This window comes from Fukomys damarensis, unplaced genomic scaffold (assembly GCF_012274545.1).
Source record: "Fukomys damarensis isolate Sample0158 unplaced genomic scaffold, DMR_v1.0_HiC HiC_scaffold_19, whole genome shotgun sequence".
NCBI lineage: Eukaryota > Metazoa > Chordata > Mammalia > Rodentia > Bathyergidae > Fukomys > Fukomys damarensis.
The window spans coordinates 54,843,275-54,845,630 of NW_022900931.1; the positions used below are offsets into that span (position 1 = coordinate 54,843,275).

Here is a 2,356-nt window from a genome sequence, read left to right on the forward strand (position 1 = left end):
TTTTTTTTTTTTTTTTTTTTTGAGACAGGGTCTCAGGCTGGGCTCAAACTTGTGATCCTTCTGCTTTGGGTTCCCACAGTGCTGGGATTGAGGTGTGCACCACCACACTTGACTTTCCAACCTGTTTTCTGTCTGTGCTGGTGACACCCACATTTCTTTGCCAGTCGTGATCTCTTCCCTGAACTCCACATCTGGAATACTGAAGCCTTCTGGAAGCCTCCACCTAGATGTCATCTGGGCTCTCATTCCGGCCTCAGCATCTACCCTCACCTCCTTTGATGCCACATATCTTTCCTCGCCCACTCTTGCCTAACTTGCCCTGGACTGTAAACCCTGGGAGGGCACAGGGATTAGGGCTGCTTGAGAACCCTGTGTTTTCAGCATGCCCAGCATCAGGCCAGATCATCCCAGAAGATCTACAAGCTCTTTTTTGTTGTTGTTATTGTTGTTTTTTCTTTTTATTGAGATTATTGGTACAATCTAGGTATACAATACAATTACATTCATCCTTGGGATTCTGTACCTTTACATAATAGGTCTTGATTCTCATTTTTCCCCTTGTCCCTGCCCTCCCTTCACCCCTCCTCCCCTCCCCATTTACAAACACTTTATCTCCATTTTTTCAGTTTCTCATATTTTTTTCCTCTCCCTTATTCCCTTTCCCCCACCCTTCCCACTTTCCCTACACCTTTAGCCCTTTACTTCCTATTTCACATTATTAATTATCTCATTAGGATCCTGTGTACTATTGTAGTTTTTACAAGCTCTTTTTTGGATGAAAGAGAATCTTACAGCACAGGCTTCTCACCTCTGGACGGTCCTGGTGGCCATACCTGCAGAAGTGAGACCCTAGTTAGGAGATGACTGGGGCTTCCAGGGAGGGGGCAGAAAACGTGAGGCTGTAGGTGGGGACAAGGACAGAGGAGTGGGGAAGATAAAAGGGAAGAATCTGAGAAGCAGCTACCAGAGTAGATTTCCCCGAATCTTCTTGACATTCCTAAAACAGAGAGATGGAGAATGGAGTTAGACTGGGACTTGCCTGTGTCCCCCTTCCTCCTTCTCCCTTTAGCCAGCTTGGCTCACCTCTGACTGTGTACATGCCGCAATATGTAGGCCCAGATGTCAGCCCCCTGGCCCAGACACAGCCTGTGGGGACAGTGCATAAGAGTATGCCGGGGTATCGCAAAGGTGGAGGACTGTCACTTCCAGGGTGATGGTGGTAGGGTCCTTACTCACTTCTGGAGGATGGAAGACCCATGCTTTGGAGGGTAAGATATTATCTCCTTAGTCAATGAGAGAGTGGCCTTCTCACTAAGCATGGGAATTATACTCATTCCGTGGTGCGGTGCTATCTCTCTCCTAGGAGAGGGTTAGGAGACGTTTCCCAAGGTGGGGTGAGGGATGTACGTGACCAGACATGGGCCATCACTCCTACAGATTCAGTTCCCAATGTGGGTGGTTAGTACTAACTCCTGGCTGGGGTTGGGTGGTGGTGGGGAGGCGTCGCTGGGTCAGCCTTACTTTGGCTGAACGGGATGGGCTTGCATTAGCTGATGGACAATACTCAATGGTGCCGGAGATCCCGATCTGGGCATCCCGGAGTGGAGGTGGGAGTGTGAGGGTCACCACCGGGGCTCTTCACTCAAATCCAGAATCCTCTCTCTGAACATACTACTCCCGGGGTGATGAGCCCTCAGTAACTCGGGGGTAGGGGGAGTAGCCTCGTGGATGAAGGCTGGGCTCTCACTCCTGGAGCCTCTGTCACCAGATGGGGAGCCGTCACCCCTGAAGCGTCCTCACCTGCGCAGCGTTGACTCCGGGGCACGGGCTGCCTCGGGCACCCCCATCTCTTCAGCCGCCCAGAGACCCAATTCCCGCGCTTCCGGCACCAGCTCCATGACAGAGAAGTCGCCACCTCCGCCTCCCGCGCTCCCTTCGTGTGTGGCGCCCGCTTCTGACGTCACTAGCGCGCCGGCGGTGGCGTCGTCGGTTGCTAGGTAGATTGCAGGCGCCGGCGCTGCTGTCTCCCAGCTGTCTTGCTCGGTCTGGCAGCTCTAGCTCTTCCCGCGCGGGTTGTCGACTGAATGAAGATGAAAAGGGCGCAGAGAGACGTTGGCCCCCGCTCGCTTTCTGTCAACGTCCAGCTCACCACCAGCTGTCCCCGAAGAGGCAAAATATCCCTTTGTTTTCTAGGCAAATGGGACTTATACCCTAAGAGGAGGAGAACCAGCGGAAGAAATGCCCAACTTACCGCTTTTTCTTTCCGTTTCTCCTTCCTTAACTCTTCCCTCCTCCTCCTCGTCCTTGTCCTTTTCGTGCTCGTCCTTCTCCTCTTCTCCCTCTCTCTCTCCCTCCT

General features: G+C 52.5%; 1 protein-coding gene across 1 annotated transcript in view; it reads right to left on the bottom strand.

Annotated features, from left to right (window-relative positions):
• Positions 1-2,080, bottom strand: part of Haus5 (HAUS augmin like complex subunit 5) — a 9,658-nt gene extending 7,578 nt beyond the window's left edge. The window contains exons 1-4 of the mRNA XM_033765726.1: positions 1,801-2,080; positions 1,084-1,146; positions 965-997; positions 809-833 (exon numbers count right to left, since the gene is read on the bottom strand). Coding sequence (XP_033621617.1) covers positions 809-833; positions 965-997; positions 1,084-1,146; positions 1,801-1,898 — 219 coding nt within the window. The 5' untranslated portion in view covers positions 1,899-2,080. The remainder of the gene's footprint in view (positions 1-808; positions 834-964; positions 998-1,083; positions 1,147-1,800) is intronic.
• Between the last annotated feature and the right edge of the window lie 276 nt (positions 2,081-2,356).